General features: G+C 40.7%; 1 protein-coding gene across 4 annotated transcripts in view; it reads left to right on the forward strand.

Annotated features, from left to right (window-relative positions):
• The window catches only part of CEP85 (centrosomal protein 85), a 36,325-nt gene that overhangs the window by 10,792 nt on the left and 11,102 nt on the right, over positions 1-14,431 (forward strand). For 3 of the 4 annotated variants that reach the window (XM_045476178.1, XM_045476176.1, XM_045476177.1), the window contains exons 2-7: positions 497-570; positions 3,578-3,730; positions 9,526-10,220; positions 11,050-11,183; positions 11,606-11,723; positions 12,818-13,003. In XM_045476178.1, the coding sequence (XP_045332134.1) occupies positions 516-570; positions 3,578-3,730; positions 9,526-10,220; positions 11,050-11,183; positions 11,606-11,723; positions 12,818-13,003 (1,341 nt within the window). In that variant the 5' untranslated portion in view covers positions 497-515. Of the gene's footprint in view, positions 1-496; positions 571-3,577; positions 3,731-8,975; positions 9,211-9,525; positions 10,221-11,049; positions 11,184-11,605; positions 11,724-12,817; positions 13,004-14,431 lie in introns of those variants that run through there. The other variant, XM_045476179.1, reaches the window with a different exon arrangement.

Genomic DNA, 14,431 nt, shown 5'->3' on the forward strand with positions numbered 1-14,431 from the left:
AAACTTAAAAAAATAAATAAAAGTAATATTATTTTGGGGGTGCCTGGGTGACTCTTGGTTTCAGCTCAGGTCATGACCTCATAGTTAGTGAGTTCAGGCCTCACCTCCGGCTCTGTGCTGGTGATGCAGAGCCTGCTTGGGATTCTTTCTGTCTCTCCCTTTCTCTGTGCCCCTCCCCTGCTCATGCTCTCTCTCAAAATAAACATTTAAAAAATATATCATTTTTAATTTTTGTAGCAATTGAGGGGTTCTAGGATCATATAGGATCAGTATTGGGAATCTCTATTTGGTTCTAGGTTTTCTCTCCCTTAATTTAGGAAGAGAAGTAGGAAGGAGTATTAGGAGTTGCTTTGCCTTAAAAAATATCTTTAGGAGTAAACAAGTGGAGGACTAAAGACTATTCTGTGTGGTTTTGGCAGTTTGGGTTGAATGGGAGTGAGTTATAGGGAATTAAAAGTAATGGAGAGATCTGACTGGTTATTCCTTCATTCTGTAGTTGGCTCAAATAACTATTGATGGCCATGCAGGAGAAATACCCAAGTGAGAGGATCTCTCATGTGACTTCGCCAGGTGAGTAGTCAAAGTTTTCTGGGTTAAATTCTGACTTTTGCTCTGTTGTTCCATAACAAGTTTCCTTTAAAGGAAATATTCAGCAAACAAGCATTCACTGAAATGCTTGAAAAGAACAAAAATAACAGGAGGCTATATTCAATAGAAAAACAGTCCTCTCCAAGAGAACAACTGTTTATCTCGGGTCCTACATGGCTTCCAACAAGCCCACGTGATTGTTTGGGAGGGGAGGACACATGAAGGAACAGAATGACTTTGGAACATAGTTTCATTTGAAATCAGAAAAACACAGCATAAATTACTGTGTTCTATGTTGTCTTTGTAGTCCTGTGGGTGTGTCAGTCATCTGCTAGCCCACAAAGATTGGAATTCTTCTTGGATGCCTACAGTCTCAGTTATGTTGTCACTAGAGACTCAGGAATTTATCTTTAGAGTGGATTGACAAGATTTTGAAAGCTCAGCAGATATACTAAGTGGATATATTAAGTATATTAAACATATATAAATATATGTATACACAATAAACATATTAAGTAGATACAGTATATTCAAGTAGGAAGTAGCATAGAAAAATAACTTTTTGAATCTGGGGTATTTATGAAGAAAAGGGTACATTTTATTCAGCTAAGGATATGCTTTATTTTATATTTTTTAATCTTCATTCATTTTTGAGAGAGAGAGAGACAGAGGGTGAGCAAGGGAGGGACAGAGAGAGAGAGAGGAAGACACAGAATCCGAAGCAGGCTCCAGGCTCCGAGCTGTCAGCACAGTACCCGGTGTGGGGCTGGAACTCATGAAATGCAAGATCATGACCCAAGCCAAAGTCAGACACTTAACCGACTGAGCCACCCAGGTGCCCCAGGATATGCTTTATTTAATTTTAAAATCCCATAGTGCCTTACAGCAGACATTTGTTAGATATTTGTTGTATTCTCCTAGGCATGCTGCCTTGCAGAAATTATGCATTTTAAAAAGCATTTGTTGAATCAATTCAAGATTCATTCAGCAAATATTTATTGATCATCTGCTATATGCCACACATTGTTTCAGAGCTGGATTGTACAATTTCTTATGACAATTATGTGTATAACACACAAGTTTTTGGGATGTAGCAATTTCTAACAAAACTCACTGCTCTTCTGATGGCTTTTGTCTTTAGTAATCTCTCAATTAATGATGGTCTTAATATTTTGATGAAGATGCTGGTGATAGGACATGTGACATAACACACAAAAAATTTGGCTTTCAAATTTGAATTTGGAAATAAGCATAAGCCTCTTTACCTATATCAAAATAAAATTTTATTTTAACAAATATCTCTTCCGAATTGATGTGTAGAGTGAGCAGATAGAAAAGTGGTACCCATAAAGAATGGAAGGTTAGTAGTAAAACAAGAAGTGATTTCCAGTAAGAGGCCAGGAAGATGGTAATAGAGGCTCTTAATCAGTTTTCCTTATTTCAAAGGGTCTGGCAAATTGTAAGCTAACTAGAGAGAGAACGCCATATGGACTCATCAAGAAGTCAGATTACTTTCTTTCTAGTACTTAGTACAGATAGTAACACCAGCTAATCTTAGGCTGATCAGAAGCTCTGATTGTTGGGTATATCTTCTATGAAAGATTATTACTGATTACTGCATGTATATAAATTCTTTCAAATCAGGCAGTCCACTGTGACCCAAAGAATAAAAAGGTGTCCTTGGAGAAAGTTAGGGTGCCTTCAGTAGAAAGCAGAAGTGTAGCAAAATTAGAAGAAAGTGGGTGAAAAAGATGGGAGAAGCACTAAAACTGGAACAAGAGAGAGGGTGGTTTGTGTTATCATTTGCTTCCCACTAAATCAAAGAGTCTGTAGAACTTTATTTTCTGATTTCAACTCAAACTCTGACACTTTAAATGGATAAGTAGACACCATTTCCTCTGTCTGTTTACACTGATCGTCAGATACAGTTTAGAAAATTAGTGTTTTTTTAACAATAAATACTAGCAAATTATTTATTGAATATTTTCTACTTACTGGCCTTTAAATAGCAAGCTAACAGAATTAAAAATATCTCATCAGTCTTGTTTTGTCTTACCCACTTGGAAATTTTAGTGGTTTCTTTGCATTGCACTCAAAGTCTTAAACTCTTCAGATTGACTTTCAAGACTTACCTTGATCTGGATTCACCCTGCCCACAGGGTATCCTTGTTCAGTCAAGCAATGATTTTCAACAACAGACTGGACTGCCTATTAACCTAGGGAACACTTGGAAGCATATGGGGTATTTTCAGGTTTCACAGTGATGGTGGGATGGGGTTAGGGCTGCTACTGGCTTTTAATAGTGACCAGGGATGCTAAGCCATCCTGCCACATATAGACTACACATTGAAGAATTGTCATGCTCAGAATGCCAAAAGCAACCCTGTAAGGGGAAAGAATGTGGATATTGGAATCTAAACAACCTGGGTTCAAATCTCAGCTCTATCCATTGTAAAATAGGGGTGATGATACTGTTCAGTAAGGAAGATGAGATCATGTTGATAAAGTTTTATGGCTTCTAGGTTTCAAAACATGGTAGTAGCTACTATTAAATAGTATTGTTTTCCATCCCAGTACTCCTGGGTTCTTGGTAAGTCTTATTTCTGTCTGTGAACATTCTCAACTCTCATGCTATTTCCATTTAAAATTAACTAACTCAGGGGCACCTGGGTGGCTCAGTTGGTTAAGCGTCTGACTCTTGATTTAGGCTCAGGTCATGATCTCAGGGTCGTGACATTGAGCCCAGCACTGGGCTTCATGCTCAGCGTGGAGATTCTCTCCCCCTCTCTCTCTGCTCCTCCCTTACTTGTACTCTCTCTCAAAAATAAAAAAATGAAATTAACTAACTCAGAGTAACTGAAATAGGTACAGGAGAGAGAAGGGTAGGGTGCTGCTATTTTTTCATAGGTTTAAGTGATTTATTTAAACAGTCTTGTGGGGGTTATATCAGCTGGTTCACACTAAAGGTGGGAAATGACACTTGTTTCAGGTTCCGGTGTAATTCAAAAGGGCAGTTCCCTGGGGACTGAATGGCAGACCCCAGTTATCTCAGAGGCTTTTCGGAGTCGCTTCAGCCGCTGTTCAAGTGTAGCTGACAGTGGGGACACAGCCATTGGCACATCATGCTCAGACATTGCAGAGGGTAAGTGTGAATTAATGTTTTGATTACCAATATGTGTTGTCATTTTCACATTGTGTTCCAGGTATATTGTCATTTCCAGAGTATTCATAACTCAGTCCCTTCAGCCAGGGAGTTTGCTTGATTTTTCTTACTCCCATGTTTCTTACAACTGGTCCTTTCCTCTCAATTTTTACTGTTTGTCCTATCTTAAACAACTTTCTAGTGGGTTTCTTGGCTTCAAGTGTTTCCCTCTACTGCCAGACTAATTTCTAAAAGCCTGATTTCATAGTTTTCCTTTCCTGTAAATTCTCAACTGCTTCTATTACTTGGAGGATAAAGTTCAGGAGCCTTGCTGAGTTCTGTGATCTGGCCTTATTCCACCTATTCAGACATATTTCTTAACTGTCACCAAGTATGGTGTTTTATTATGTTATGAAAAAGCACGGAACTTTTGTTGTTGTTATTTTTGGCTATCTGAACTCTTTCCTTTTTTTTTTTTTTTTTAAGATTTTATTTTCTACGTTATCTTCACACCCAGCATGGGCCTTGACCTCACAACACCAACTGAGATCAAGAGTTGTACACTCCACCTACTGAGCCAGCCACATGTCCCTGAGTGCTTTCCTTCTTTAATCTGGGCCCATTCGTGCTGTTTCCACCTCCACTTGCCCTTCCCAGCTATGCTGATCTTATATTTCAAAATCTAGTAAAGTGTATGATAAGACTTTTCTCATCCCTTCCACCCATTACTGATCTCTCTCTCTGCAATCTTGTATCTTTATTGTGCCTGCCATTTTGGGGGCACATAAATTAAGTAATAACTGCCAGACAGTACTTTACAAGAGTTTTTTCTTTTTAGTTAGTTTGTTTGTTTGTTTATTTAATCTGTATACCCTATGTAGGGCTCAGACTCAAAACCCCTAGCTCAAGAGTCACATGCTCTAGGAACTGAGCCAGCCAGGTGCCCCAAGAGTATTTTATTTTTGCATTTAGATAGTGAGTTCTTAGAGGGCAGAGGACCTCATAATAATAACTAAAAACTATTTATTAAATACTTTGTGATGGATACTATACTAAATTTTTTCTACATTTTTCATTAATGTCTTTAAGAACTCTATGAAATATTTTATTATTTCCATTTTACAGATGAGAAAGCTGAATTTCAAAGTGTTTAGATGACTTGATTAAAGTCACAAAACTAGTCACTAGTATTTTTATCAGATGTCACAGCCACTAGGATGGCTATAATCAAAAACATAATAACAAGTGTTGGTGAGAATCTAAAGAAATTGGAACCTCTATACAGTACTGGTGGGAATGTAAAATGTTATAGCTGCTTTGGAAAGCAGTTTGGCAGATCTTCAAAAAGGTAAACATGGAGTCACCCTATGACTCAACAGTTCTACTCCACCTACCCAAAAGAAATGAAAACACATTTCCACACGTAATCTTGTTATAGGAATGTTCATAGCATTATACATAGTAAACAAAAGATGGAAACAACCCCAAATGTTTATTAACTGATTAATGGATGAGTGGAATGTAGTATATCCATATAATAGTACATTTTTCTGCAATAAAAAGAAATTAAATACTAATACATGCTACAAAACGGATGAACTTTTAAAATATTTATGCTAAATAAAGCCAGACACAAAAGGCCACATATTGTATGATTCCATTTATGTGAAATGTCTAGAATAGGCCAATCTGTAGAGACAGAAAATAACTTAGTGATTGCCCAAGGCTAGGGAAGTTAGGGGAAATGGAATGTGACTGCTAAAGGATAAGACGTTTCTTTTTGTGGTGATAAAATGTTCAATAATTGATTTTTGTGATGGTTATACACCACTGAATATAGTGAAAACCATTGACTTGTACACTTCAAGTGGATGAATTGAATGGATGTGAGTTATATTTCTGTTTTTTAAATTTTTTAAGTTTATTTATTTTGAGAAAGAGAGCGTGTGTGCCTATATGAGCAGGACAGAGAGAGAGGGAGAGAATCCCAAACAGACTGCACTCTGTCAGCATGGAATCCGATGCGGGCTCGATCCCAGGAACCATGAGATCATGACCTGAGCCAAAATCAAGAGTCGGACACTTAACTGATTTAGCCATCCACATGCCCCTAGGTTTTGTCTACATGTGCAGTCATGAAACCTTTTTCATTTTGACTAAATAATCTTTTAAAAATCAAACAGTGGTCTAGATACTCTGCCTACTGAATTGACTGACTGTATTTAATTCAGTCACATCGTTACACAGATTGTATGCTTTTTATTCCTTTGGGGAAAAAATATATATATTTCCTCCTGTGCATTCTTTGAAAAAAATTTTTTTTAATGTTTTAATTTATTTTTGAGACAGAGAGAGAGAGAGCGTGAGCAGGGGAGGGGCAGAGAGAGAGCAAGACAGAATCCGAAGCGGGCTCCAGGCTCTGAGCTGTCAGCACAGAGCCCGACACGGAGCTCGAGCTCACGAACCGCGAGATCATGGCCTGAGCCGAAGTCAGACGCTTAACTGACTGAGCCACCCAGGCACCCCAAAATTATAGTAGCCTTGATGTAGTGACCAAAGCCATTGGTCTAGAAGTTTGTTTGTTTTTGTTTTTTTAAAAGGATCCAAGGTGTCTTCTCTGCCAAAACAGTTTTGTACAATGGTCTTTATCTTAATTCTTGTTCATTTTGTTTATGAATCTAGCTTGGTTTTGTTTGGAGCCCAGTTGACAAGAACCCTTTAGATTGGTATAAAATATAGTTCATTGTTGCATCTTTTTTTTTTTTTTTTTTTCATTGTTGCATCTTTAAACTAAACAGGCTTGGTTTTGTTTCCACCCCTCATTAAGATGTTTTACCTTGAAGATTCTCAAGGGACTGGTAGAGATATATACTTGAGAACTCGGAGGCTTTCAGCTCTTTGCTAAAGACTGAAATAGTCTCTGGCTTAGTTCAGACTACCTTACTTCATAAACCAGTATGAGATATAGACAGAAATGATCAAGATTTAGCAATAGCTGAGGCATCTGGGTGGCTCAGTCCATTAAGTTTCTGACTCTTTTTTTTTTTTCAACGTTTATTCATTTTTGGGACAGAGAGAGACAGAGCATGAACGGGGGAGGGGCAGAGAGAGAGGGAGACACAGAATCGGAAACAGGCTCCAGGCTGTGAGCCATCAGCCCAGAGCCTGATGCGGGGCTCGAACTCACGGACCGCGAGATCGTGACCTGGCTGAAGTCGGACGCCTAACCGACTGCGCCACCCAGGCGCCCCAAGTGTCTGACTCTTGATCTCAGCTCAGATCTTGATCTCTGGGTGGTGAGTTTAAGCCCCACATTGGGCTCTGCGCTGGGCATGAAGCCTACTTAAAAAAAAAAAAAAAAAAAAAAAGATTTAGTTATAGGGAAATCTACCCCTTACCAGGAAAGCAGAGTTGTTAGAATTGGGGGAGAGAGGGTGGAGCAGGGCAGTGGGTATTGTTGAGAGGAGAGATTTAGAAATATGAATACCCTTAAAGTGGCCAAAACCCAATGATTCCGAGAACTGTAGACTTTTCTCTCCAAAAAATCACATATCCTATACTTTAAATTTTGAAAGCCTTTGAAAATTGTAGAAGGTAAGTGGCCCTTTTGAAAATAAGTGTTGCTGTTTGTTTCAAAATACAAACCAGATTTAAGGTGTAACTTGACATTTAATACCAGTTTATCAGAATCACAGCAGATTCCTTACTATAAGTAGATAAACCTAATAGATAAGTGACAAATGATGAAGATTTTACTTTATTCTTTTTATTTTTTTATTTTTTAAAAGTTTGTGTGTTTGTGTGCGTGTGTGAGAGAGAGAGAGCACATATAAGTTGGGGAGGGGCAGAGAAGTTGAGAGAGAGAATCCCAAGCAGGCTCCACATCATCGGTGCAGAACCCAGCATGGGGCTTGATCTCACCATCGTGAGATCATGATCTGAGACGAAATCAAGAGTCAAACACTTAACCAACTGAGCACCCCAAGATTTTCCTTTGTTCTTTTGTCTGTAGATGAAACACACTCCTAGAAAATTAGGAAAACCATATTCTCCTGGGTCATTTGGTACCTTTCTTCTTGGCTTTGGTTTTGGCATTACTACTTTGGGAGTTGTGGGCTCAAAACTGAATTTGGTGAGTCTTAAGAGTGAGTGGTGCTGTAGATGAAGAATGGAAGGAGGTGTCGCAAAGTTCAGTGTAATAGCAGCCCCTCATATGCTGCAACCTCACTGTCTTCTGTTCCATAATTATACTTTGAGAGCAGAGACCCTTGGTGAGAGTGGATGTTATGATGTTGTTAACAGAGGATTTCAAGTTGGGAGCTTACTATCCTTGGAAGTTTTCATCACCACCAGTCTACCTTATCCTTGTTGACTATTCCTATGTTTATGTTATGGGACATCAAAAACTGTATCCTTTGCCTCTGAAATGTTCTTCTGTCTTGGTCCTGTGAGGCAGACACATTTATCAGAAATAACTGTTGTTGTTTTGATTTGGTTTTTGTTTTGTTTTAGTATGGCTTTTTATATCCCCAAGATCATCTGAGTATAGGAGATTAGATACTTTACCTTATCCCATACATGATAAGGGATAATGTGGCATGTCCATGTTTTTAAAGAGCTGCTTACAAACGCATATCAGAAGATGGTAGCCAATCTATAGTAAGGTTATAGTATCTGTCCTCATTAGCTGAGTGTGTTCTGTGTTGGTTGATGGAAAGGAAAAAGAGAAATGAATTAAATTGGTAGTCCATTCTTCTCCATGGTAGATGTGCTTGGTTTGGAAATGAGTACTGGACATAGTTGAAAAAGGAAGACATTTCTATTCCTTGTCCCCTTACTCAGTTTTTTCCTGGTGAAAGTAACAGGTATGTTTCCTAATATTACTGTCTTGTTGTTTGCTTGCAGTCCACTTCCTTGGCACATTAGTTCTGTGACCCTGTAATCTTTTTCAGAGTAGTACTTGAAAGTTGGAAATAATGTAGAAATGTGAACCTTTTACAGCGGAGCTAATCAGAGAGTTGTCTCCCAAGACCAATCAAGAGCTAAAGGAAACATAAATCGAATCCAAAGGAAAAGTGAAAAGTCACAGTTAGATATAAACAAGGGGGAAGTGAAAGGCAAAATATAAAATAGAGGATTTCAGTGTGTACCCACTTGAGAGTGCTTACTGTGCTGGAGTGAAACCTGAGAGTTACTAAGAATAACTTCACATATCCAGGCAGTCAGGTCTGGTGCGTGGGAGAGAGAATAGAATCCTGATTCAGATGCTGTACTCCCTGTCCTGGATACAGAGCAGCACTATCCACTCTACCTTTTTCTTTGGATAGTTTAGATTCATTGCTTACCTTTGCTGGGAAGCTTTTGGAGGCCACAGAGGATTCTGGCAGCCCTCCCTTGGAAAGAATATTTTTATTGGATCGGATTATAGCTTGAGAGTTCCCCAACTCCCAGAAGAGTAAGACCTAATCCATTTCCCTTAAGTAAGTGATTTTTTTTTTTTTTAAGTTCAGTTTTAAGCTTTGTTTGTTGACTGGCAAGATTTTTTATTCATATACAAAGGACAGAGTGTAAGTTAAAAGTAAAGCTAATGTTGCCTTTGTTGGTACCTTGTGAATGGCATTTGAGATCCTAGAATACATACTTCTAAGTTAGGCTGCCTTGTCTTTCTGCCTGATACTTGTGATAATAGTGTCCACTCTGCCTGGTCTCAGGACAGAGAATGTCTGGTGTGGCAGCCATACTCAAAAAAGTATGCTCCTTCAGTTTTGACTTACGGAAAACTATTCTCTTTGCAGATTTTTGTAGCTCAAGTAGCAGCCCTCCTTTCCAGCCCATCAAAAGCCACATAACCATTCCAACAGCCCATGTGATACCTTCTACTTTGGGGACCTCTTCTGCCAAGCCAAATTCTATACCTTCTGGACCCTCTTCCTCCAAACTCCCTTTATCAGGGCTGGCTGAAGGTGTGGGGATGACAAGAAATGGAGACCTTGGTGCAATGAAACGTTCTCCAGGCCTATCTAGAGATTTCATGTATCTCTGTGGTGCTACCGGAGAAAATGGAATTGAGCAGTCCTGGTTTCCAGCAGTGGGCCATGAAAGAGAAGAAGAGGTGAGGAAGTTTGATATTCCCAGTATGGAGTCTACCCTTAATCAGTCGGCAGTGATGGAGACATTTTATTCAGATCCCCACTACCAAGTCCACTTCCACAACCCAAGAGCCGACACAAACAAGGAGTTATACAAAGTGTTGCCTGAGACCAAGAAGGCACCGGGCAGTGGGGTGGTATGTGAGCGGAATGGACCTCACCCTAACAGCAGTGGAGTGCTCCCTTTGGGACTCCAGCCTGCTCCTGGCTTCTCCAAGCCTATACCCTCTCAGGTATGGCAGCCGAACCCTGACCCTTGGCATCCCCGTGAGCGATCTTGTGAGCTCAGCACGTGTCGACAGCAGCTGGAGTTGATCCGTTTACAGATGGAGCAAATGCAGGTAGAGACCCCTTTCCTTGGATTTCACAGGTTCTGTGCAGATCTTAGAACTATATAGGTTTTGTCCTATAAATTTCGATTCTAAAGAAAACATTTGTAAGAAAAAGAGAAGGAAGATGTTTGTAGATAGGAAGTGAAGGCTTGTGAATGCCATGTTGGTGGTCTAATTAAACACCAGATAGGTCCTCCAGAGTAGAGGGTTACAGGAGAAGACCCCAAAAAGTATAACATTAGCAATGATCATGTACTACGTACTGTGTACCAGTCACTAGGGCAGGGACTTTCACATACAGAGTCTTATTTAAATCTTGTAGCACTTTGATGAGGTAAATGTAAAAATTTTACCAAGTTCTTAGAATAAGTAATCTGTCCAGAGTCACAAAGCTGGTAAGTGGCAGAGCTAGGGTTTAAAACCCATCTCTAAACTCCTGTTTTCCTTCTATTATACCAATTTTGTGTTTAAAAAGATAAAAAAGGGCCTTGTACTGCTTAAGAGTGGAAAGGAAAGGAAAGAAGCAGGATACATTCTCCTTTCCTGGTTAGTGAGGACATCTTAGCTCCTGGTTTGCCTCTCTTGCCAGATAATGAAAGATAAGTGACCTTTTCTTAGAACCTAGAGCCTTTCTGAGCAGGGAGTGTCCAGTTGGCAGAAGTCTCCCTGGCAGGTTCTTTCCAGTCATGCATCAGAGCTAAAATTATTTCATAAACACTGGGCCTTCTCAGGCTGAGCCAAAGTGAACCTTGACTAGAGACCCAGCTGGGTACTCCTCAGGTGTTTTCAGGTGCTTGTGGGTCAAGGTCAAGCCTCTCTGGGCCTGCTTGTCTTCCAGCTTCAGAACGGAGCCGTCTGCCACCATCCCGCTGCTTTTGCTCCTCCACTGCCCACATTAGAACCAGCACAATGGATCAGCATCTTGAACAGTAATGAACACCTTCTGAAGGAAAAGGAGCTCCTCATTGACAAGTAAGAGGGCAAGGCGTGCCCTAAGATCAGCCTCTGCTCTCCCAGCCCCCATTGATGGCACCTAATGAGGTCTTCCCAAGGATAGCACATCCCCCTCTGTTTGGGTCTACACCTTGCCTCTTGGTAGAGCTAGGTTGATAAGCACCGAGTCCTTTATCTGACTAATGTGATAGGCCAATTGTGTGTCCTCAGGGGCTCTGGAAGTGCCTGTAGGGGGCAGCCAGTTCTTTGCAGCTGATCTTTCCTTATTTCCCAAGTCAGTTTTCTTATTTTCTCTTCTTCCTTCAGTAAAACAATACTGCCCAGAATGCAAGGCCTTTGTTTTATATACTATGAATTGTACTCAACTAAGGAAGGTGGGGGCTCATATTGCAAGTAGGTTAGTGTCAGGACCCTGGACCTCATTCTGCTGGCTTTTGCAGGCAAAGGAAGCACATTTCTCAGCTGGAGCAGAAAGTACGAGAGAGTGAACTACAAGTCCACAGTGCCCTTTTGGGCCGCCCTGCCCCCTTCGGGGATGTCTGCTTGCTGAGGCTGCAGGTAAGCATTGGCAGCCAGAATGGTATTCTGATTGTCATAACTCAGTATCTTCCCTTTGCTTCGTACTGTTAGGTATCCAGGAGATAGAAAAAGGATCAAGTGATGTAAAATGTCCTTGCCCTCAAAGCAAGGACAAAGCAAAGCCCTCAAAGAGTAGACATCCTAATTATAAAGCGTCCCCTGTTCTGCCTTTGTGGGGGCAGAAAAGACTTAAGGGTAAAATCAGGTATGCCTTGGTGTCAGGACATACTTGGGAGAAGAGGAAGGCAGAGCAAGGTACATAGTAAGGTTCTAGAGTTGGGTGATGTTCTAAGTCTTAATCTCCCAGCCTTTAGCCAAATGGAGGGGGAGGCAGAGGTAACGGGATTTACAGCCATTCTCATTTTTATTCTTCCATGTCTAGAAGCAGCTAAAGGAAGCCATGTTTTCACTAATGGCAATGGCTCCTAAAAAAAAATCTTGCTTTGTTGACCAAGCTTCTTCTGCAATATGAGCTTTTGAGTGATGGGTATTAGGCAGATTATAGTACTGGCTTTGCCACCTAGTGGACCTATTAAGATTGTGTTCTATGTTATGGCATCAGAATGTTAGAGTGAGAAGGGCCCTTATATAAAATCTAGTTCAGTCCTCTAATTTGCTGATGAAAATATTGAGGCTCAAAAAGAGGAAGAGTTTTTGCCTAAGGTTATGTAGAAAATAGAGGAGGACCAGGCCTTGAGCACAGGTCTTCTGAGATCTTATCCTGTGTTCCTTCCATTTTACTACTAGCACCTCAGGCGTTGCTTTAAGGCAGTGATTCTGAAATTTGAGTATGCATCAGAATCACCTGGGGGGCTTGTTAAGACACAGATTATTGGGCCCTATCCCCAGAGTTTCTGATTTGGTGGGCTGGGAGTTGGGCTCAAGAATTTGTATCTCTGACAAATTCCCAGGTGATGCTGAAGATGTTAGTCCTAGAACCACACGGTGAGAAGCACTACTTAAAGAAATTCTTAGAGAAAGATGATATTTGACCACAAAGAATACTGAGGATAAGTAAAGTACATGGGGCTGTAAGGGTAAGGAACAGTCACATATCAAGAATCTTTATGCAGGAATTGCAGCGAGAGAACACTTTCTTACGTGCGCAGTTTGCACAGAAGACAGAAGCCCTAAGCAAAGAAAAGATGGAGCTTGAAAAGAAACTCTCTGCCTCAGAAGTTGAAATCCAGCTCATCAGAGAATCACTCAAAGTGGCATTGCAGAAGCACTCAGAGGAGGGGAAGAAACAGGAAGAAAGGGTGAGCTAAGGAGCTGGTAGCTCTCTAATTCACAAAGGAGTTGGCAGTCAGCCCTCTCCTGTCAAACCCTAAGCTGTTTCTGGCCCCCATTCTTGGAACTAGGAGGAGCCAACTGGGTGAGATCTTACACTGACTTTTCATGCAGGACTGGTCTACTGGAAATGGCACCTCTCCTTTTTGCTTATCTCCACAAAAGTACCACAGACAAAGTCCCTCACTACCCCAGGTCGTGATAGGCCCCCAGCTGGCTTAGGTAGAAAACCAGCCTGGGCAGTCATACCAGATGGCACTGTTGCAAGTGTTTAAACACCTGTGGTAAATTTATATCATTCAGCCTGGTTTTTCCTTATTCTGCCTAAAAAGTAGAGAAGAATTCCATGTGTGCAGCCAGTTTGGGAATTTTTACATTTGTGCTAGTGCTCTTAGAATTGCCTTAGAGTGGGGCGCCTGGGTGCCTGGCTCAGTTCGTTAAGCATCCAGCTCTTGATTTCAGCTCAGGTCATGATCTCATGGTTTATGAGATCAAGCCCTGTGTTGTTGGGCTCTGTGCTGACAGCACAGAGCCTACTTGGGATTCATTCTCCCTCTCCCTCTCCCTCTCCCTCTCCCTCTCCCTCTCCCTGCCCCTCCCCTGCTTGTGTTCTCTCTGTGTCTCAAAATAAATAAACATTAAAAAACAAAACAAAGAATTGCCTTAGGCCAAGATTGGTCATCATAGAAGGAGCCAATTTAAAATCTTTGCTTCTGTTCACAGTTTGCTCTAATGCAGATGTTCTTGGGGGACCAGTTTAATAATGTTTAGTTCTGGACCACTTGCATCAAAATCAACCAGATCAGTGCTTCTTAAACTTTAATGCGCCTAAGAATCACTGGGTGATCTTGTTTAAAATACAGATCCAGGGGCGCCTGGGTGGCTCAGTTGGTTGAGCGTCTGACTTCGGCTCAGGTCATGATCTCCCAGTCTGTGGGTTCGAGCCTCACTTCGGGCTCTGTGCTGACAGCTTGCTCAGAGCCTGGAGCCTGCTTCTGATTCTGTGTCTCCCTCTCTCTCTGTCCCTCCCCCGCTCATGCTCTCTCTCTCTCTCTCTGTCAAAAATAAATAAACATTAAAATTTTAAAAAATAAAAATAAAATAAAATACAGATCCAGATTTAGTAATTCTGGGGTGGGGTGTGCCTAGGATCTTGCATTTTTAACAAGTTCCCAGGTGATGTTGGTTCCACTGGTATAGCAAGGACTTAGAGGCTTGTTAAAAAAACTTTTAATCAAAATACGTGTATCCAAGTTGAAATGATAAAATACCAATATGTTTATAATAAATATTAGTAGCTCTGTGCCCAGCTCCACTCCACAAAGATTTCTACCCTTAACTCTTCTTTTCTCTATATTTCTGAGTATATTCCTGAGATTTTTGCTCGTTTTGTCTCA

Source organism: Leopardus geoffroyi, chromosome C1 (genome assembly GCF_018350155.1).
Source record: "Leopardus geoffroyi isolate Oge1 chromosome C1, O.geoffroyi_Oge1_pat1.0, whole genome shotgun sequence".
Taxonomy (NCBI): Eukaryota; Metazoa; Chordata; class Mammalia; order Carnivora; family Felidae; genus Leopardus; species Leopardus geoffroyi.